A 22440-nucleotide genomic window follows, 5' to 3' on the forward strand; every position below is an offset into this window, starting at 1 on the left:
ATACGCAACTAATGAAGCATCGAACTTTGCATCAGAATCCCGGGATGTACTGTATGGTGACTAACATAATAATAAAATTAAATTAAAAAAAAAAGATAAGTGCTCTCAATTCTGATCACTCAGAAATGATAGAAATTAAAAGGTGGGAAGTAAAAGGCCAAAACTATGTCGTATGTAAGATAGGAGGGATACTCTGCTACAACTTATAGCCATTTAGAATTACGTTCGTCTAAAGGACAACTGAAAATATCACTGTGTTTGGATACCACCTATCACGCATAACGCCCACACACACGTATGGGCTTCCCAAGATAATATACTAATAATTAGGGAAATCTGTTTTGGAGAGGAGCAGGGGGAGTCATGATAATGGCAGAAAGAGTACTGTCTGAATGTAGAAAAGATTTTGACACAAACTGGCTGTGTTACGTTAATGCATCACTAAAGTGTCTGGGTCTGTATCACGTATGTTTAATGGTCTTTTTGGGAAGCTGCAAGGGGTAGGGGTAGAAGCTGTGGCAAACTAACTCCCTGCAATTCTTCATGGAGGGTGTGTTTCAGGTAAGGTTTTCTAGCAGGAAATGAAAAAGTAGGATGATCAGTTAAATGTGACCCCTACACTCAAGGAAGTTGCATGGTTAGTGAAGTTGATGTTCTTATCTTTTTTTTTTTTAAAGATTTTATTTATTTATTCAACAGATATAGAGACAGCCAGCGAGAGAGGGAACACAAGCAGGGGGAGTGGGAGAGGAAGAAGCAGGCTCATAGCGGAGGAGCCTGATGTGGGGCTCGATCCTGTAACGCCGGGATCACGCCCTGAACTGAAGGCAGACGCTTAACCGCTGTGCCACCCAGGCGCCCGATGTTCTTATCTTTATCCACATCAGTCCATGTTATTATTATAAGTGCCCCTATCTTTGTATAACAATGTTATTGTGCCAGAAAGGTATTCAGATTTGCTCATTACTTTATCTGGAAGATTATAGGAAAATCAATTTGACTTTATATTTAGAATTTTATAGGTTTAAGTTGTCAAAAATTCTTCATGATAAAAATAGCTCTCATGTGCCTATCAATATATATTGAAGGGTCTGTTTAAATCATTATCAGGCAAGAATCTAAGCATGAAAATAATATGTGTGTCAAGAGACAAGAGGTAGAATTTCCTTTGGCTTGTACTTGAGGCACAGAAAAAAAAAAAGGAAGGTCTCTAAGTTTAAAAAAATAGTTTTTATACAGGTATATGTTTCATGTAAGCTCTGTTTAGCCTAAAATTGTCTTGGTACTTAGGTGAATAGATGTGTTAGGATTCCCATTTTTAGAGGTGGGTACTTTAGCTTTATTTCCAAAGAACAGGACTTGAGGTCAGGAAAGCTACTGAAAAGATCAGAATGTGTTTGATCTCACCAGACTGTGGGTTCCTCTTTGTAGCTTGTGGGCCTAGCACAGGGCCTGGCACTTAATAATTTAGTAGGAGCTTGATAAATGTCGACTGGATGAATAAATAATCATCTATTTTTGTTGGTCCACAGTAAGAGGCAATTATTGTAGTTCTCTCACCTAGTTTGGAAGTTTTTGTACTCCAGAACAGAAAATCTTGCAAAATATGAGCTGTAGCCAGAGAACTGAAGAAATCTAGCATAAGGTATTAAGGTGCTGAGAGCTGGAGAGAGAGAGAGATGAGAAATTTGTTTATCAACTGAGACCAGTCTATACCTCACTCTATTTCATCCTCTCCTCCTTTTGACCAGGAAAAGCACTAATTTTCCAAAATATATGCTCTTCCTTGTTACTCTAAGTGTTTTTTTTTTCAGACAGCCTGACTCATACTCCAGAGAACTGATTTAGTTGGTAAGAAGTTTATTTCAAGTTTTCATGCAGAATGAGTTTCACTGTGGGAGATGAAGTGAGTGATATGGACCCAGAGATTAGAGAAAAGGTAACCACCTCCTTGCAGTCTTGGCTTCAAGTAAGAAAACTTGAGAAAAAAATGAGTATGTGCTAAGAGGGTGGACCATCTCGGTTGGGAGAAAAAGAAATTGCAAAAATTTTTGTTTCTGATTATACTTATAGCATATCAACACACTCCTTTCTTAGCAGGCTCTTTTGAGCCCACCGGTAGCTGACTAGTGGTTTTATGTATATAAATATGTATAAACACATATGTATACAGACATATGTATATATAAGTACATATATGTATATGTATTCCTCCAGTGCTTCATTTCTTTGTCCTCTTCAATCGTGCTGATGTTGCATTTTCGGTATTGTAGAGCTGCAGATGTTGGCGTGAGTGTATGTATGACTGGGTAATGGTCTTTTGTTAAGGCACCCTGAAAACTATTTTCAAAAGAGATGAAAAAGATGAAAATTACATCACCTTGCTAGGGGGCATGCAGGGACTTCTGTGAAATCTCCAAATGTCCAAATGGTTTCAGCTCCTGAAATCATCCACAGTTGACAAAGCAGAACTCATCCAGATTCCCCTACTAATTCTGTAGAAGAAAAAGAGGAAGAGTTGCTAATGAGCCAACTGCCTTGGTTAGCAAACATAAACATAATTAGCTTTTTAAGCCCAGAAAATGAAAAGAACTTGGAAGTTAATCTCTCTTCTGTATTTATTTATTAGTACTATTTCCTCATCTTTCTACAGGTTATATATTTTTTAAATGCCACAAAGCATTTAAAGAGAGCAGTTCTCTGTCTCTGTAATGTCGACCAAGAAAGGATTCACTGAAAATTAAAGCAAAAATACATTTATTTGGGCAATTAGAATTGCTTTTTGGGAAACACAGATTCAGGTAGACACCTAAATTGTGTTCCAAGGAAGACAAAGAGGGGGGCAGAGTTATAAAGGTGGAAGGTTAGGAGTGTAGTTTTCATTTAGGTCCTCTGTGCAAAAGAGGGATTGAAGTTAGGTTAACAGGATTGGTTGTGTATGCAAATGAAGAGTTGAAGCTTGTTAAACTGGATTGGCTCCTTTAGAAGTGAAGACCACAGATGATCCAGTTGCCATGATGAGGAGGAAGTTAATTCCAGGCTGAGGGCTTGTGGCTGGCTTAAAAGTTCAAAAGGTTCATAGTTTCTCCGTTGAGGATGTGCGTAAATTCCTCTTCCCTTATGGCCTCCCAACCCTATTTTAAAGGAGACTCTCTTCGCTAGACTTGCTTGCTCCATTTTGAAATCTTCTTTACTATGTATATAATCATCCCTCTAAAAAAAAATCAGACGTACGCAATTAAAGTTGCATAAGACAATAACATCAGGCAGGTAAGATGACTCTTCGGTACAGGGAGAAGCTTACACTTAAAGATATACTATTTTTGGTTAAATTGTCAAAGTGTGACTTTCAGAGACTTTTTGTGCTAGAATATCTGTGTATTCTTAACTCTGCCAGGTGAATGTATTCCAGTACTTTTCAATTGCAATGATAATACATGCTCATTATTACTAGCTAACATACATAATGTAGCACCAACAAATGGTTAATATTCTCCTTGTTCTCTCTTACATTTTCAACTAGGGTGTTTTTATTCTTTTTACAAAGTTGAGATCATATTATATTCATTACTTCCCCTCCCCTCACGCACTATAAATATTACTTTTAAAATATGCTTCATTTTCCAATGTGTCATGGACTCATCTCTATAGGTAGATCTAACTGGATTTAGCATATTCTTTATAGTAGCTGTCTAATGTTCCATAATATAATATATATAGTTTATTCGACCATTCTTCCCTCACAAACTTGCAGATGATTTCCAATGCTGTCATAAATTTCCGTGCTAGAGAATAAAAGAGTCCGTTTGAGAATCACCCTGTGGATTCCAGTGTTCCTGCCAGCCAGTGATATCTAAGTCACAGACACTCTCTGTCAGGAAGATGAGATGACTTTTCACTGTAGAAAGCTCCCTCTCTCCACAGCCCTGGAGGGCTGGGCTGGGGGGACTGTTTTGTGGGGGAGCCTGGCATCCTGGTCACTCACCACCGTGTCTGTGGCAGGCTCTGAAAGGAAGATGATCCTGGGAAAAGGGACAGGTTGGAAATGACCAAGTAAAGCTCCCAAGTAAAGCAGCCTGTTGTGGCTTGGCCTCCCTGTACATCCAGTTCTGTTTCTCATCTTAAAATAGTAGTTAATGAATGTAACTTTGACAAACTTTCAGAGAGTTTTGTAATTATCTTGTTTTCTAACACTAATCGACAAAAAAGGAACCATTTAGAAAGCCTATGTCTGAAATAATACTGTAAAGGCAAAAGCAGACACTTCCCAAACAGCAGCCAACAGCAAAGAAGACTTGAAATGAACTTGGAGACCAGAATTTCTTCTTCCATGTTGGTGGCCTACTCTATAGGCCACCTTTTGGAAGTTCCCTTTCAACATACAAATTCTAATTCAATACTTTTTTAACATAGACCATCTTACTAAAGAAGTTTACTCACTTCATTTAACATAAAATGTGTAGCATTTAAGAATTCTAAATAGCATATCTTAATATTTTTATATGTATTGTTATTTTCAACTTTAAGATGTTGGACTCTCAGGCCAGTAATAATCAAGGCATTCATAGAACTGGTCCTCCAGTCTTGGCATAGTTCACTAATTTGCATGACACAGGAAGATACTCCTCAGAAATAAACACTTGATCCTGGCCATGGCTTCCGATGTGATGGTAAGTGGTTGAGGACAGAGTGGAAGCCTGCAAACGGGGTCTTTTTCTAAACTTGGTGTCAGGCACTTCTCAGAAGCTGTAGAGAAAATCTCTCTAGTTGACATTCATGTATCATGGCAGGGAGGCTCAAGGACAGGTCTCACAAGATAACCAAACTTTCAAGCCAGAAAGGGACACCTGTGAAGAGATAGGGAACCTCTCCCTCTCTCTCTCTCCCTCACAAACCTGCACACATACGTACATATGCATATACATAATTTTTCTTATTTAAAAAGTAAGGAAGAGCAAATCAAAAGTAGCTATTGTATGTCTGTCTACACATATTGCAGGGATTTGGAAACATAATTTTGTGGTAATCCATGTCACCGTGCCTTAAGAGGGAACTGAAACTGGACTTGCTTGCTTGTGTGCTGTAGTAGCAGCTATGCAACTTTAAATAAATCATGTAACCTCCCTGAGCCCTGGCTCCCATATCCATGTAGTGAGGGTTACTACTTACTACCTCGTAGGGTTATTGGGAGACTTAAAATGAGATGATAGATATGAAAATGTTCATGTTGTATTGAATAAATCTGGTTTCCCTCTTAGGAAACTCAAGGGGTCTCCCAGTCGGAAGATGTTTCTTGGTAGGATTAAAGGGATACATAGAAGTTTGGTAGAGTAAATAAAGCTTCGTGAGATGTGACTAATGATGCCAATACCAAACATATGGTTTTAGAGTTATGAACAGTTTCTATATCCTTTATCTCATTAGTTCTTCACAAGAATACTGTGAATCAGTCAGGCTAATATTTTTATACCCATCAGACAGGGGAGGAACCGTAACTCAGAGAAACAAATTAGCCAGTGTCGCCTGCAAGCCTGTAATGGGTGAAATTCTTGTTGGTTAACAGTCCAGTGCTCTTCGCACTACTCTATGCTGTCTGTCAATGCCAGACAGTGGGCAAATACTAAACAGCAAGAAGTCTAATTGATTCCAAAGTTGTGTCTGAAAATCTAGCCTTGTTCTCAAATTTCCCACGATTGCTGCAAAGGTGAGCCTATGTGGGGAAGAAGCCTCGCCTGATCTTGGAGTCCTGAGGCCCACACTAACCTTAGCGTGCATTTCTTGGGTCTGCTGAACCAAAGGAGTTGTGATTCAAATATGAAACGCACTGTGTTTTGTGACTATTTCACTTTATTTTTAGCATTTCCTGAATTGAAATTGACCGATTGGAAAGGGCTCCCTTCCAGCAACAGTGAAAATCTTGGTTTGCTTTGAGTAGGTCAAGACTCACATATTTCCACCCTCAAGTACCACAAATGATTGTCCCCATCCCTTGGTTGATACTCAGCACATTCTGTGGTGTGATGGTATCTGTCCTCACATATATACCTTCTTTCTCCCCTTTGAGAGTTCAAGTCCCCTAAAAGCAGAGAGTCTATTATTCCTTTGTAATCTCAGTGCAGCTGAGAGCCTAGGACTTAATAGGTTCTCAATAAATCCTTGCCACTGCTGCCGCCACTGCTTTTGAGATGCTACTCAGCATTGACTTCTTAGGGAAGAGTCATTAGAAAACATCACATGAAAGAGGGTTAGTTTTAGAATAAACAGTATCTGCTGCCTCCCTGACATCCTGTACAGTAAACAGTTTCCTAAGAATTCTTTCATTGAGACAATTACTAGAAAGATAAAGGATGCTTCGGAAAGCACTAGTAATTACCACGTCCACTTGAAGGCAAGAAAAGGCAATATAGGTTCTACTCTCCTAAACACGAACATGAGGCTGTTGAAAATTAGGTCTGAGACTAGAGCAGACCAAAATACACAGCTGTCCCTAGGGCAAAACGCCTCTGAGATAAAGTTGAATTTCTTATTTCTAAGGAGTAGGAGCCGAGTGTGTTTCGTTGGGGCCCCACAAATTACAGTGATTTGGTTTCAGCCTGAACAAGCACCACAAACAGATACTGGCAGGCAGGGTCTCTACAGGAGTGGCGGAACAAGTCAGTTTTCATTTCCTTCCAAGCCCTCGTTCGTTCGGCTGATCCAGCCACAGAAAAATAGAACAAAAGACAAGAGATTACTACACCCTAAAGCATTCAAGTGGCTTATTCGGCTCAGGCGTTATTTATAGCAAGCTGGCTCACACTGAGCACTTCCTGCTCTATGCAGGAAGGTGCGAATGTGCTAAGGGAAGCTTCAGGACCATCACAGTAGACTTAGATGCAAGGTGTGATCAATGATTCCCTTCTCAACCCTGTTGTGGTTTTGATCTGGCCGTGCCTTTCACCACCGTGAACTTTTACCTCCGGACAGGCTCATCTTCTTCTTCATGTGCACGGTCTATTTGCAGATGTTGCTATGAGGACAGATCCATCAGAAATGACTGATGTGGAGTCTGTGGTCAACAATTTTGCATCTTCAGCCAGGACCGGCCGCCGGAATGCCGTGCCAGACATCCAGGGCTCAGCAGGGACAGGAGGGTCCTCAGAGTTGCCCCTCAGACTGGAGGCTCTCTCCATGAAGGAAGGTAACGCACAAATTCTCTTCAAATCAGCAGCCCTGTCTTCTTAACCAATCCTTGCCTCTGGAAGTCTCTCTTTTAACTAGTTATAAGTGCTCTTTTTTCTTACGCGTTGACTAAGATCTCTCAGTTTTTGTTGAAGACTAAGAACATTTTTTTAGGCTTTCTGAAAGTGAACAGTTTCATCTTTTTCTCTCCCGATGTGTGTGTGCAAGCTGAACATTTATGTATTTGTTGCACATGTAGAGTCGTGTGTAGTGTTCGTAATTGGGAATAAAATGTGAACAAATATAACCCCTTCCCTCAATAAACTTAAAAGTTTATCAAGAAACACTCAGAAGTAAAATAATTTTCCTCCTGCCATCCATTAGCAAACCACTTTGGAAACTTGTGCTTCACTCTAGTATCCTATAAGCCCTTCTATTTCTCATATCTAAGAAGAAGTTTATAATCAGTTCATGATGAGATCTGTAAGGTGAGTATTTGTATAAAAGGTAACCATTCTTTGCTGGAAAAAGTTAAATAAGACAAAGGGGAGCTGTCAAACCAATGAAGGAAAACTTGGGTCTTTTTCCCCATTGCTTACATAGAGTTCATCTAGCTTCCAGAGTTTAGTCCTCGGGAAATAAATATAATGATACCTTGAATAAAGTTTTAAAGGAGTCTTTTTATTTAAAAAGTATTAATGGAGGTTAAAGAAAATTTCAGTTCCAAGTCATTACCAAGATACCTGTGCCTTGTAGCCCATTTTAGACATCAAGGTGGACTTTGGTATGTGTGTAGAAATTTATTCCTGCTGCCAAGGAGGCAAGAGAGTCTAGCAGATTCTACACATCCACCCTATTCATGCAAGTCCCAGAAGAAGGCTCTTGTCCTTTGCCTCAGGACATTATTTGTTACCTGGTTAAGTTACAGATGTTCCTGGTTTGATCCCTGTGAAATAAGTATATCTTTGTTTGGCCAGGGGCACCTCACCTGTTCTGCATTTCTCATATGAGACACTACAAGTAATAGCAAAAAAGTACATACATACATACAAACTATTATAAGGTGGGAAAAGGGAAAGAAAGGAAATAAATTAAAATGTGTGTAATGGTTTTGGCCTTTTAAGTCTGAAAATGGAATGTGTTTATCAGAACATGATATTGCTGTTGAAGGGCCATCCTCAACTCTTTCGAAGGAGAAGATGAGTTACTTATTAGTATGACAGGCCTAATTAAGGTTTACATACTCCAAACACACACACAAAACCTTAATTGTTGTTGACATTACCTAGTTCAACAAAAGAGAAAAAATACACTGTAGGAGAGTTCGTAGTCTTCACTGTTTTATTTTGGTCACTAGAGAGACCATTATATGAAAGAATATTGTTACTATTTTTGTATTTTTAAAGAACGAAAATTCAACTAAGTAAGTTTGAAGATCTAATTGACTTTATTAAGGGATTCATGAATGAGGCAGCATCCTGTCTAACAAGTAGAGGGGAGCTCTGAGGAGTTGTACAAAATGGAAGGTTTTTATAAGAAGGAGGGTGGGGCAAGGAAGTTACTTGAAGAAAAGGAAGGATTGTTCCAAGCAAGATCACATTCCCTCAGCAGGAAGGGCAAAGGAGTTATTAGGTGGACTATTAGGTGATTATTACATGGTTTCCCTCAGATTTGTCGTCTTTGGGATTTGTTGTTGTTGTTGTTGTTTTGTTGTTATTTATTTATTTGAGAGAGAGTGAGAGACAGCACGAGAGGGGGAGAGTCAGAGGGAGAAGCAGACTCCCCGCTGAGCAGAAAGCCTGAGATGAGATGAGATGCAGGCCGATCCCTGAACTCTGGGATCATGACCTGAGCTAAAGGCAGACACTTAACCGACTGAGCCACCCGGGTGCCCCATTATTGTTGTTTTTGATAAATATTTTAGGGGGAAGAACTCTAGGATCTCAAATGTCTTGCATCCCGCATGAAATTAACCTGCCTGAAATTTGCCTAGTTCATAATCTGTCTTAATCTATCTCTTATAAATTAATTATAAATTAATAACCATGATAGGGAGGACGGAGATGCCTGATAATGTATCAGCAAGAAGTGACAGAGACTGGCAGCTGTAAACATCACAAAGGGCCTTTTCTTAACTCCCTCCATCACTATTCATTCAATCCATCATTCAATTTAGTGCCCACTAGGTGCTAAGCACTATTCTAAAAACTAGTAGCATAGTGGTGAATCAGAAAAAGTCTTGCTGTCACGGGTCTCCATCTCCAATGGGTGAGTTAAATTATGAATGAGTATATAGATGTCAACAGTGATATGTTCTATCAGAGAATTAAATAGGATGTTGTGGTAGAGTGACAGCGTGGTTTTAGCCTGAGAAATTAGGACAGCCCTAACTGAAACCTGAATGACGATGGTGTGCTTTGAGTCGCAACTGATGGAAGTGGCAGGCACACGAAGATCAGAGGTTAAGTGTGGTCTTTGCAGAAGCAGCAGCTAGGAAAAAGCTTTTAGAATGGACATGCCCCCAAATCCTTTCTCTCTCTCTTTCTGTGATCCTCACCACACCACTGCTCTATTTCAAGATCACAAATGACATTGTCTCTGATGAAGTCGGTGGTCCATTCTTAGTCTCCACCCTACATGATCTCTTGGCAGTTTTGTCATGGTGGATCGTGCCCTCTTCCCCTCAACACTGTTCTTCCCTTGGCTTCTTGGACACTCCACTCTCCTGCTTTTCTTCCTGCTTCACTGGCTGTTCTTCCCCCTGCCGTTGTTTCTTTATGTCCCCTACCTCTTAATGGATTAGATGGTACCAGAACTCAGTCTTTTGACTTCTTCTCTATCCGCATTCCCTCTCTTGAGATCCCATTCAAATTCACGGGGGTAATAGTATCTTCTTGCTTACTCACAGATTTGTTATCTCTAGCCAGAAGCTCCCCTGACTTCACACTCACAAATCCATCTGCCTACTTGAGCTCTCTGCTTGGCTATCAAACAGGAATCTCAAACTTAAAGGGTAATAAGGAGAACTCCAGATATTCCCCCGACACCTGCTCTTCCTGCCTCTTCTCCATCTTGGTGTATGGCAGTTTCACACTTCCAGTGGCTAGAGCCACAATCTTGGAACCATCCTTTTCTCCCCTCTTTCTCTCGATTTTATATCTAATCTGTCAGCAAAAATTGTCAGTTCTACTTTCATATTTGTCCAGATAGCTGCCATTTCTCACCTAAAAGATCTCGTCTCTTGGTACCTCTCTGACTCCATCTTCCAATCTTTCTTCTCCCTATTGTCCCATTTGCAGTTCCTTCCTGCACATTGATGCCTTTGACCTTGCTGTTCCCTCTGCTTGGGATGCTCTCTCCCTGCTACCAGCATTGCTCACCCCTCCCCTTCCCAGGGCTTCTCGAGCATGCCCTTTCTCCCCAGCCAATCCTATCTAAAATCGCAACCTCCAGGCCCCAGCACTTCTTGACAACTCCTATTTAATTTCTTCCATAGCACTTCGGACTCCTCACATACCACACATTTTACTTGTTCTGCTTGTTCCCCATATCGCTCATTAGAAGTCTCCTGAGAGCTGGAATTTTTTTTTTCACTGCTTAGTACATAATACGTGCTTAATACATATTTTCTAAGTGAAAGTTGAAGAACTGAATAGAGTCCATCAGATTTAACTCCAGAGATGCCAGTGATGATTTCAGTAAGCACTTTTGGGGAAGCAGTAGAGACTTAATACTTTTCATTTAGAATGGAGACAGCAAAGATGATACATTTTAAAGGATAAAAGACAAGACATGGGGCGCCTGGGTGGCACAGTGGTTAAGCGTCTGCCTTCGGCTCAGGGCGTGGTCCCGGAGTTATGGGATCGAGCCCCACGTCGGGCTCTTCTGCTGTGAGCCTGCTTCTTCCTCTCCCACTCCCCCCGCTTGTGTTCCCTCTCTCACTGGCTGTCTCTATCTCTATCGAATAAATAAATAAAATCTTAAAAAAAAAAAGACAAGACAGCATGTGGAAGAATTGTGGTTGAAAGAAGGCCTTTGTTGGTGTGAAGTTGGTAGTGACTTGAGGAAATGAGAAGTCAGGAGAAAGGGAAACTGAGGTGAAAGGGAGGCGGGGGTGATTGTCAGAGTTAGCTTCCTGATGAGGCAGAAATGGATAGGATCCCCGATCATGAAGGAATAGACCTGGAAAGTCTGAGCAGGACCAGGACTGGCTCCAAAGGCGTGGGTGAGTGTGGTTGCACAGGGCCCTGGGCTCAGAAGAGATTTGCACTTGGTGTCATGCCCTACTGTTGCTGTGTTGAAGGTTTCTGTATCTTTTGAACAAGGGGTCCTGCATTTGCACTTTGCACTGGGCTCCAATAAATTGTGTAGCTGGTCCTGAGGAGCACATTTTCCATTGTAATAGGAGGGAGGGTAGAAGGAATAAGTACAGGTGATGGGGTTTTAGAGGTTTGATGGCAGAAAGTCGAGGGAGCTTTTATCGAATGGCTTTGATTTTTTTTTTTTCCTGTGAAATAGAAAGTGAGATCATCTCCGAGGAGCAAAGGAGTAGAAAGTGTGAGGAAGTCGGAGAGGGTGTGATGCACTATGGGGAGATCATTAAGGGGGGGAGTGATGGAACCACTTGGTGAGGTCCAAATTGTGTCTCTGCACTTACTAGCTCTGTGACTTTGAGCGAGTCACTTAACCTGTTTGTGCTTTGATGGACTCTATGCATGGAGATTAACAGTAATAGCTCAGGAGACTGCCTGGCATGTACTACTTCTGGAGAATGGGAGAGAAAGGTAACTAGGAGAATGTAGATTCCCAAACCGACCCATATTTCTTTTCTTTGTGTAGTGTCCATATCTAGATTGAAGGCAAAGCATGTCTGAATCAAGGAGAAAATGATTAGGGTGCATAAAGGAAATCCCAACTGTTTCATTCCAGTATAATATGAAATATATTTCACTATATTCTATAAGTGAATGAAATTATTTATTTTTTTTAGATGTAACAAAGAAAAATGAAGAAACAACACAAAAGCAATTGGAAAAGCTGAAGAAAGAAGAAAAATGAAGTCTCATACTATTGAAAGTACTGAATTTCTGTACACTGAAAGACTTAGTGGCTCTGCTTTCCTGAGAGGTTTGATCTGGTAGAAACTATGGTAACATTGCAGCCCTAAGCAACACGTGTGTATTAGACAATTTTGTTGTGATGCTACTCACGTGGAATGCAACCATGATGTCCAATGTAGGTTATTAAAAGGCATATTACTTCCAAATTGCACCTAAGGAAAAGGTTAAGAATGTATGGTCACTTAAATACATATCATTATCTATAAACCCAACAAAATCCACTGCTCTCTTTTGGATTTACTCAGCCAGATGTATTTTTAATTCCATTTTTACGGTAATGGATAACCCATTTCTTGGTAAATATAAAGCAAACACCATTCATTTAAAACTGTATGGAATTTGTAGGACATTATGAGGTTTGTTTGATGAGAAGAAATAATAGTAAAAAACATGTAGAGAATATTTGTTTTTAACCAAAAATGCACCATTTCCCCCCAAACCCTAAAAGGATTTGGAAAAATTGCAAAAGTTTGACAACCTAAATATATTTCTAGTATGTTTTTGTTTGATGCATTTTGCTTCTAGCCCATGCATACTGTGATTTTTCATGTGGACTCCTAGAACACAAAATTTGTGACAAATTGTTTATATGGACCATGCCTATTAAATGGATTTCACTATCTTCCTTAACTTCGGTGTATGTGTATGCACATGTTTTTCTCTAATATGAGTTATACAAAACACTTCACTAGTTGCTTTATACTGTGTTTTTTTATTCTTAGGGCTTTTGTGTATTGTGACTTGTTTCTAAAATGATTTCCTCAGGAATGCAGACCTTAATTTTTATATCTTTCCTAAAGGAGCTAACATAATCCATAAATATTTAGTGAATGTTGTAGTTAGAAATAGCAAAATACTTGCTTTTAATATATATTTAAGCATATATTTTAAAAGGAACAAAAACAAAACCAAAGTTTTAGTAAATTTTGATTTATTAGACATTTTAGGAAAATAAAATTCTGAATTTTTTAAAAAATGGACTAATGAATTTATTTTCATTTTCAGATATATATGCATGCTGTTATATTTTATTTGATTGTTGACTTAGGCCATGTCTGTATACAGTAATCAAATAAACTCTTCACTGTTCAAGAAAATTGTTACTGATACAAGTCTTAATTTTATCTTAAGTATACCAACTGAAAAATGGCGACACATTTTAAAGAGGACGTTAATAAACTTACAGTATAAATCACCTCCTACGTATTATTTCATTGGCAAAGTCTAACTTAATATACCAGAGGGGTAGATTTCAAAGAACCCGATTGTTTGCTCAAATACAATTTTTTTTGTAGAAGAATCTAAATTAGTATCTTAAGTGTAGCACTAAATTAATATTCAATAAAATGTATTGTAGCCATTAAAACTATATTTCAGAGAGTTATTGAATGACATGCCATTATGTAAACAGTATAAAGAGTATTAGAGTAGAACAGTAGTTTTTAACTTGCAGGAGAGTGATAATTTGGGCTAATAGAGGACATTTGGCGTTATCTGGAAAAGTTTTGAGGCCACTACGGTGGGCGCCGGGGAGAGAAAGCGCTACTGCCATCTAGTGGGCAGAGACTGAAATAATTATTGGTTTTTTTGCCTCATTCTTTTTTTAAGTTTTTATTTAAATTTTAGTCAGTCAACGTACAGTATAGTATTAGTTTCTGGTAGTACAATTTAGTGTTAACGTTTACATATACCCCGTGTTCATCACAAGTGCCCTTTTTTGTCCCCATGACCTATTTTACCCATCTACCACCTCCCCTCTGGTAACCATCAGTTCGTTCTCTATAGTTAAGAGTCTGTTTCTTGGTTTGCTTCCCTCTCCCTTTTTTTTCTTCTGCTCATTTGTTTTGTTTCTTAAATTCCACGTATGAGTGAAATAATATGATAATTGTCTTTCTTTGACTTATTTTGCTTGGCATAATAATCTCTAGCTCCATCTGTGTCATTGCAAATTGCAAAATTTCATTCCTTTTCATGGCTGAGTAATATTCTGTTATTATTAAATAGTGTGTGTGTGTGTGTATATATATATATATACCATATCTTCTTTATCCATTCATCAGTCAGTGGATACTTGGACTGTTCCCATAATGTGTCTATTGTAGATAATGCTGCTATAACATCAGGGTGCATGTATACCTTTGAATTAGTATTTTTGTATTCTTTGGGTAACTACCTAGTGGTGCAATTGCTGGATCATAGGGTAGTTCTATTTTTAACTTTTGAGAAACCTCCACACTCTTTTAACAGTGGCTGCTCCAGCTTGCATTCCTACCAACAGTGCAAGAAGGTTCCCATTTCTCCACATCCTCACCAACACCTGTTGTTTCTTGTATTGTTGATTTTGGCCATTCTGACAGGTGTGAGGTGATATCTCATTGTAGTTTTGATTTGCATTTCCCTGATGATTAGTAATGTTGAGCATCTTTTCATGTATGTCTTCTTCAGAAAAATATCTAGTCATGTCTTCTGCCCGCTTTTAAGTTGGATTATTTGGGTATTGGGTATTGAGTTTCATAAGCATGTGGATTTGGGATCCCTATGACTTGAGTTTGAACTCTAGCTCTGCTACTCACGAGCTGCATGATCTTGCACAATTTACGTCATTTCCAAGTCTCAGCTTTAGCCTCTGTAGAACGGTATGAAGAGTAGTACATAAGTTGTAGGGTGAGTGGAAGTAGTAAATGAGATAGTATATGTAAAACACTTGATGAATGCCTGGCAAAGAATAGTTATTCAATAAATATTGGCTAACATCATCACAGTTTTTATTCCAGATACTTTGCCATTATTCTCTGGTAGCAGAGGTAGTGGGCAGCTGGATTCGTTAATTTGGCTATTTTCTGTCTTCCTGTGTGATTTCACAAACATTCCCAGTTCTTGGTGCTGGGAGAAGACACTATAATGGAAATTGACGATTCATGGTAATTACCATATTAGTGCAATTCAGACATGCTAATGAGTTGCTGAAAGGTGACGATATTATCCTTTAACGAGTCATCTCACTAATGTTTTATGACAGTTACTGCAACAAAACAGAATTTTGAGTATTTAAATGAGTAATTTGTTCCATGAAAATGTAGAAGAAAAAATTAACAACTCTTGGGTCATAGTATTATATGACATTTATTTCTCATTTAGAATTAGAAGATAAGAAATGAAGCCATGTCCTTCCTCACTATTGCTGGTAATGACACACATTCCAAACATATATCCTAAATCTCCTATTCATCACAATGCACACATACATGTCCCATTATATACATATTTATAAATATTTTGGGTTATAGAAGGTATCAGCCTTGTTGAATATTTACTAATGAAAGGATTTATTTATTTTTTATTGTTTTTATTTATTTCTTTTGCTAAGATGGACTCCAGACAAAGGAGAATGAGGGATCAGTTGTAGTTTAAAGGGAACATTGAATTTGCCTACCAACTTTTTGAAAAAATCAGGTTCTTTTGGGAGAACCTTTGCTGTTTTGTCAAAGACAGTGTCAACAAAACTATCTAGTTGGGGCTCATTAAAGAAAGTCTCCAAGCCCATTTTTGCCATTGTCTATTTATAAACCACTTGCTTTAGTCAATAGCTGTAAAGTCTTAATTAATACTGTCAGATAAACCAGGACAAGAGGGAATGATATAGCTATAAAGTGGTTATTTGGAAACCTGACTATAAAAGAGGAGAAAGCAGAACAAAACAAAACATTTTGTGCCATGTGCCAAGAGATCTTTTTGTGATCTGGGCTGGAAGGGTTGAAACTGTCTTGGAATGTGAGGGACTACAGAGCAAGGTGTCCTACTTGCAAAAGGAAATGGTGCATCAGCTTCAGTTTTGCCAGCTCAGTTGGCATTGGCCAGTTTGGGCAGATGATGGTGGTAGAGAGAGAGAGAATGAGAGAGAGGGAGAGAGAGAGAGATGAAGAGTTACCAAAGCACACTAGCCTATTGCCTTACCCGACACCTCAAATTCAAATTACAGTTCTGCCATTTGCTGTCATGACTTTGTTATTTTAGTCTCTGTGCTTCAATTTCTTCAATGTGTAAAATGGTGAATTATGTGAATCAAATGGTGAATACTAGTAAAGTGCTAAGGAAAATGCCTGATACATAGAAAAGCTATTATTACTAGTATCATTATTAATAATTGCCTGGGCATAAAGAGTGGCAGAGGCTTTAAAGTGAATGTCTGTTCTTTTCTATGTTATTTGCCGAAGTACATTTTCCTCCTGTTCCTTTGCTCTCTTTTCTTTCCATGAGCAGCACCTCTTTAGCTAAAACCAGGACTGATTCATCAGAGTGGATTCCATTTTTTCCAGAGTTATTGATGGCAATTCTTATTGAACATTAAAATCTGCAGGTATTTAAAAACGGAAGCATCGGCTCAAACAAAAGGCTGGACAGGTGTTGTTGCTCCCTGTTAAAATTCTAGGACAGATTTCTTATTGAGCTCATACCAATAGGAATAATGATAATAATATGTATATATTGTATAATAATAATTACTAGTATATAGCCATTCCTTGAGTGGTGCTTACTAAGTACCATAGTAGATCCCCCAGATCATACAAAATAGTTGCTAATGTTGCTCATTTTACAGATGAAAAATATGGATTCAGGAAGTGCCTTTAGGAATTCACACAAGTAAGAAAGAGTAGCAACAGTGACCTGGGATGAGGCTCTCAGAGATGTGCACTGTCTGTGGCACAAAAAGACCCTCTGTTCAAACCATCTTATCTGCCAGTCTTATTAAGTTTTTCTGAATTCCACTCAGGATTCCTAAAAAAAAAAAAAGAAGTTGTATATAGGCAGCATAGCACATTAGCCATCAGGAGGCACCTATGTCTTAGCACCAGGAATCTTATTTATTTGTTTGGCATTTATTCATTCATTCATTCATTTATATTTTACTTTATTTCCAGAAAAGATTTTATATGACAAGTGCCATTGCCGTTTAATTCGTACTAACTTGGAGGACTCTGACGGACGGAAATTGGTGAGAAGCTCGTGGATCTTTTGGGTGGGAGGTCATACCCTGGAAATGAGGCAGAGGCATAGAGGGTGCACTGAAAAGAAGAGAGGGACCACACCCAAACCTGACTCATTTCACGTTTGTCCTGGGGCTGCCTCTGGACTGGAAAGGGCACACTGATAATCTGTGGGAATCCCAAAAATATTCTGTCATGACCTAACCATAAATATCTTAAAAGTAGGACCACACACAGGCAAATGAAATGATCACCTTTGTTCCGTGCAGATCTATTTTGGGGTTTGAGTAATAATTGGCAGCGATGGCAGAGAAGCACTTGAAGCGCCAGGTGGGGGGATCCCTACAGAGGCCTCGGGGAACAATTCTCGGAGCAAGAAATTAGAAAAAAAAGTCTTGCCCCACTTTAGAGTGTATGGAATGTGCTTTGATAGCTCTTTGAAGGCTCTCATGGTGCTTTAGACATATTAGACCTCCAAACATTCCAGTTTTACAATAAAATTTTCACCAAATTTGGATTTGTCAGTGGAAAAAAATCATTTTTAAAACATTTCCATTAGTTGGTATTATAAAGATTGTGGAGAACAATAGAAAAAAAAATAAGGGAGATGTCAGTCAGTAAATGTGAATTTGGTTGCAGAATTGTGAACTAAATATAACCTAAATTATATTCTTTGGGGTAAATTTTTTTTTCATATGCAAGAATTACTCAAAACTGCCACTAGATGGCGCTGGCACCGCGTTTCTTACTGATTTCACGTGTGTCAAATTTAATCCATTTTCCTAAGGTTTGCAATTAGTTTTGTTTTGATTTGTTTGGTTTTACCAATTCTGCTCTGTGTGTTGTTCAGGATTATTGAAAAAAAATGAAACAACAACAACAACAAACGAAAATTACTGTATATCAGACACAATTTTTCTGAGATAGTATAGAATTATGGGCTAAGAAAGTGTGCTCCTCTCTGGCTGTTGAATTTTTAGGACACCCTATGTTCTCAGGTACCAAGAGAGGGTGCTCTAATACATCTTAAAAATACACTTCTTAGAAATAAGACTACAACTTTTTCTTCCACGCAACAAAGAGTTATTTTGTCTGTACAAGAGGGTCGACTGGGTTTCTTTCTTTTTTAAAATTTAAGATGGTTATGCACAAATGTCTTATTCATTAAAATAGAGTTAGAAACAGTTCTGAATTCTCTACAATCTTAGATTCAGAACTGGCCTTTGATGTTTTTAAAAGTTAAAAGTACTATTTTCAGCTGTGGCTTTGAGACTTTGAGAAGCCCCTGGCAGCTTGAGCCCAAGTAAATGGCATTCGAATATGTAGCTTTCTTCTTGATTTAATTAAAAATATCTTCTCTCACTTCAGAGTTTCTCTTCCACTTAGGAGAAAGATGGGTCTCATGAAAATAGAATGTGGGTTAACGAAGTGCTCATTCCTGGTCTCCCAAGGGCAGGAAGGGAAGCAAGGGAACCTTTTCCCATAACTTGCCTTGCACGTTGTGTGGGAAAGTTGAGTGCACAAAGGGGACACTGGCCAAGTAGTCTTGGCAAGGTCCCTGCTGGGGGTAAGAAGCCCTGAGTACAGCTTCTTGATACTTCTGCAGTGTTGTCACTGGACACGAGTTCCCAATTCAGTGACAGGCCACATGTGGGTGAGCAGGGAGGGGAACAGAGAGATAATGCTTAATATGCATTAACCGTTAACACGTAATGCACATTAAAGACTGTTACCAGGGCTTTATGCGTGTTCATTTATTTCTCTTAACAGCACAACATCTGAACAAAAAAAAACAAAAACAAAAAACAAAAACAAAAAACAGGCCAGAGGAGTCCTTGCCCAAGATCACACTAGTAAATGGCAAAGTCAAGTTTCAAACCAAAGCAGGTTGGAAAAAGTACCTGTGCTTGTAACCACTGACTTCTATCATCTTCGCGAAGGAGAGCAAACCCAGCGTTTACTATATGCCTGGTACTTTCTAAGTGCTCTACCAACATACGCACTCTTAATTCTCATATCCCTGATGTAGACATTATCATCCCCATTTTACAACTGAAGAAACTGAGGCACGGGCCAGTAAAATGTTTAAGATAATGACTGAAGTCAAGGGTGTGCTTAAAGGCAAGATTTTAAAACAAAGTACTTTGAAGAATGTTCAGCAGCTGCAGAATTGAGCCCTGAGAACCTTCCCCTGGGATTCTCTTCCTTCCAATGCTGCCGCCTCCAGGCTGTCCCTGAGCCTTGGGTCCCCTCCCCAAATGTTTGTCCCCCACTGGTAATTGACGAATGGCCCCACTCTGCCGGGAAACAGCTGCTTCCTTGCAGCAACGGATGTTCAGCCAGTCGCTCAGGAGATGCTGTGAGGCTTTTTTGGGGGGGAGGTTGTTCCATCAGAGGCCATAGACCCAAGGAGATAGCTTAGCAGTCACTTCAGCTAGTAGCAGAAAGTGAAGACCAGTGGGCTGAATGATCCTGTTATGACGAGGAACAGAAAATCTGAAAGAGAAAGGTTCTTTTTCATTGACAAGTTCTTTTCAAATACAAGCATTCTTTATTTCTTGGGACTTCAGTTTTCTTGTATGTAGAATGAAGTTATTTAGAAGTCCTCTAAATCTAATGTAACCCTGATAGTTTCTGATTTTCAAGCTCATTTTAAGAGATACTTTGAGAAATGAAACTGGCTATCCCCGTAGTAGAACATATACTTTAAGCTCTCAAACAAATTCATATTTTGTTTGTTTAAATTTTTTTCTGGCTACTTATTTCCGTTTTCCAGCTAAGAGGAGGCAGATCGGACATTGTGTGTCTGCATATTCAACAAATGAGTGATAACATAAATTCTCAGTATTAACTGAAGAAATGATCAGAGTTTCCCTAACAAGTAATACTATGTAAAACTTTCGCTTACTCAATTTAATTACATTGAGTGCCTTTCTAAAGCTATCCTCACTTTCCCTCCCTGCTTCTTCAAGATATGGAAATTGGCAGCTCTGCACTAACGTATGTCTGACTTCCCTGTGTCCTGAGACGCCACGATACACTTGGGAAAGAGTCACCTCATCCAAGTGGCCAGTGACCATAAGGACATTCTTCCCCCTTTCTTAAGACTTTCACCCCTTGAAATAATCTATGACTCCTCACCTCATCTGGTCCTTATTCTTAGATGGCTCTGGAATTTGAGGTCGTTGGCAACAACGGTCAGAAAGGAGAGGAGGGAAAACCTCAGTGGCTGGCTTTCCGGATGCTCTTTTCAGAGTATCTCCTGCCTCCCTGAATACAGGCTCAGCTGCAAATGATGGACAACACGATTGGTGGAATGGGAAGAACATTTCAGTTATGACCAAAGACTGAGAGGCAACGGAACTGCACATGGCATATTTGGAGAGAAATGGGCTGGTGTGGTTGGCAAGGAGGTACAGAGAGTAGTGGCAGATATGGGAAATAAAATCAGAAATGAGATTCGGAACAGATTCTACAGACTTGGGAAAGGCAGGCCAAGGCATCTGGACCCTGCCCTGTAGGCAATAGCAACTCCAAGAGGTATTTTGTTTGTTGTTTTGAATAGCGAAGCAATAAGATGAAAGTTATCAAACACCTTTATTTTAAGTTATAGAAATGAAAATATGTTCTATTCTTAGTCAAATGAGAAATGGGGGACAACTAACCAAAACTAGCTGAATCTGTCAAAAAGCTGTCCACATCAGAACCAGATCCGGAAGCTGTGAGAAACCTCAGTCCACACCAATTCACAGTCCACACCATTCACGGATTCCCCTCCCTGAACCCTTCATCGAATTCTTACAAATCTAACTCACCCTAGCTAGCAATCTGCTAACAAAAGTGATCTCTCCTCAGATCAAAGGCTCTTCACCCATTGTTTGTTTTTGCTGTTGCTTAAGAAATAGCACTTCAAATGCCCTCAGCCTTCAGAGAAAGCAGAAGGATGTGGAAATTAAAGTCTGAATCACTGTTGCCTCTATCATGAAGACTTCCTCATTTTAATAAGCTGGTACTCAACCAAGCTCCGGTAGCGTCAGTAAGCAGAATTCCCGTATTCATGAAAGGTCTACAATGGAGTTTTAGAGTAAGCAAGCAGAATTTCCAAATTTACGAAAGGTCTACAATTGAGTTTTAGAGTAAGTGAGCAGAATTTCCAAATTTACGAAAGGTCTACAATTGAGTTTTAGAGTGAGCAGAATTTCCAAGTTTATGAAAGGTCTACAGTTGATTTTTAGCATAAGTGAGCAGAATTTCCGTATTTATGAAAGGTCTACAGTTGATTTTCTAAAAAGGAACAAAATAGTAACCAGATGGTAGTTGACAGGCCAACTTTAAAGGAAAATATTTGTTTTGGTCTCTTTCCTAAGGGAAAGAAAGTTTGGATAATTAGCAGAAGAAAAGAATAAGAGAAAAAAGCAAGAGGAGAAGAAATAATACTAAAGATAATATATAAAGAGAAATGTGAGGAGGAATAGATATTGGAAAATAAGGGGAAAAAATAGAACATGAGAGAAAAAAATTTAACTGCAGATTTTGCACCAAATGGTTGCCTAGGCAACTTAAGTAGGAGTGGTTCTCTCTCTACTGAGCAGTTGAAAGACGCCCTGAATTTAGAATCTGCTCCACGAGTATCAGCTGGAAAACAAACTCGTTTCAGGCATATTATTTATGGGCACTGTATTTTGTATATTATGCTTTTCTCCTAACAATAGAAGTGGTTGATTTCAGGGATTTGGGAGGGTAATAGAAAAGGAACAGAAAAATTGAAACACAGGCACGGTGAGGATTTTGAAGTCAGATTAGCCGAGGATGGCACATTAGTATGTGCAACATCAAGTAACAAACTGAGGAAAAAGTAAATTAGGAAGCAGCTCAAAGCCCATTTGGCAACAGGAGATCATCTTTACAGATTGCCGAGGATGCTGCTGAAAAGCATTTTTCCATGTAAAGAGTTTGGTACACTTGAAGCCATTTAGTGTGGAGACAAAAAAAAAATGTTACTTTTTACAAGACAGTTCTTTATCTTCCATTAACATGCAGCTCCAAAGGATTCTGTTAATACTCTTGTCTGCTTAATCAAATAATTACAAAGAACAAAAATATTTTAAAATGCTTTACTCCCCCATTTGAATTTGTCTTTCCTACAATTTACTGTATTTTCCAGAAAATGTTAA

The 22440-nt window shown here is 39.0% G+C and overlaps 1 protein-coding gene across 14 annotated transcripts in view; it reads left to right on the plus strand.

Moving 5' to 3' along the window:
• PKIB (cAMP-dependent protein kinase inhibitor beta) overlaps positions 1 to 14137 on the plus strand; it is a 194058-nt gene extending 179921 nt beyond the window's left edge. For 11 of the 14 annotated variants that reach the window (XM_034669065.1, XM_034669068.1, XM_034669070.1 and 8 more), the window contains 2 exons: positions 7004 to 7180; positions 12152 to 14137. In XM_034669065.1, coding sequence (XP_034524956.1) covers positions 7004 to 7180; positions 12152 to 12219 — 245 coding nt within the window. In that variant the 3' untranslated portion in view covers positions 12220 to 14137. Of the gene's footprint in view, positions 1 to 1824; positions 1940 to 6966; positions 7181 to 12151 lie in introns of those variants that run through there. The other 3 variants (XM_034669073.1, XM_034669072.1, XM_034669075.1) reach the window with 2 other exon arrangements.
• The last annotated feature ends 8303 nt before the right edge of the window (positions 14138 to 22440 follow it).

Source organism: Ailuropoda melanoleuca, chromosome 10, assembly GCF_002007445.2.
Source record: "Ailuropoda melanoleuca isolate Jingjing chromosome 10, ASM200744v2, whole genome shotgun sequence".
Taxonomy (NCBI): domain Eukaryota; kingdom Metazoa; phylum Chordata; class Mammalia; order Carnivora; family Ursidae; genus Ailuropoda; species Ailuropoda melanoleuca.